Below are 819 nucleotides of genomic sequence, written 5' to 3'. Positions count from 1 at the left end.
ACGACAGCAAGGAACCCACTGTATACACTATCTATAATGTGCCCTGTAGCGTGTCGATGATCGGGCGTATCTTCCACGCTCTGATACGCTTTGCCAGCGGCTCAAGCTGTCCGAGAAGTGAAGGTGACGCATAATCTCATCAAATCTGGTAATCAATCCGCAGCCATACACAATTAAATTATCTATCATCTATTTCCCTGTAAAGCGAGTCGATCCCGTGGCACCCACGCTCCAAACGTCACAGTCGGAAGTGCAGCGACGCTTGAAGCACACCAATGGGTAGACAGTCGCCTTTATGCGGGCAAAGGATTTGAGCCAGCAGCAGGCCGAACACAATTGCAAATCTCATGAGGTTGAAACAAATCCATTTTTCGCAGCCAGTGCCGTATCTGTCTGAGCGTCTCAATATATTTTTGCTTTGTCTTGCAAGCCACTTGACGATCTCATATTTTTCTTGTCCTGGCCACGACAGCCTGACCAGCGTATCGGTTGGACTCATCCGAGCTGCAGCAGCGCCTTTAGGAAAAAGAGCCACAAACATTCAATCCGAGAGTCAGAATGGCAACGAGCATCTCGCGTATGCCCCCATTTGCCCTGGTACAAACCACGGTATCTCTGCTGTGCTGCCGTGCTTGCCTGTACTGTGGTAGTAATCGATTCATAAATAACGTAAGCATTTCATTGCAAGCATTTTTCTCACCTTCGTCCCATCCTGTTTCTTTCTTGAGTTTGATCTCTTTTTTGTTCTTTGCCAATGTCAGCAGTGCATCGTCGTAACTAAAAATCATGTCCCAAATTCAGCCATTAATGCAGCAATTG

The 819-nt window shown here is 47.1% G+C and overlaps 1 protein-coding gene across 1 annotated transcript; it reads right to left on the bottom strand.

Annotated features, from left to right (window-relative positions):
* Positions 1 to 238: 238 nt before the first annotated feature.
* PITG_22652 (uncharacterized protein) lies at positions 239 to 746 on the bottom strand (the record flags this gene model as incomplete). The annotated part of the gene is made up of 2 exons (XM_002909636.1): positions 239 to 516; positions 701 to 746. Coding segments are annotated over 2 exons (324 nt in total), but the record flags the coding sequence as incomplete, so codon positions are not given.
* Positions 747 to 819: the final 73 nt, after the last annotated feature.

Source organism: Phytophthora infestans, genomic scaffold, assembly GCF_000142945.1.
Source record: "Phytophthora infestans T30-4 supercont1.4827 genomic scaffold, whole genome shotgun sequence".
Lineage (NCBI taxonomy): Eukaryota > Oomycota > Peronosporomycetes > Peronosporales > Peronosporaceae > Phytophthora > Phytophthora infestans.
The sequence above is the reverse complement of the archived record's forward strand: the minus strand, read 5'-3'. Positions and strand labels throughout refer to the sequence as shown.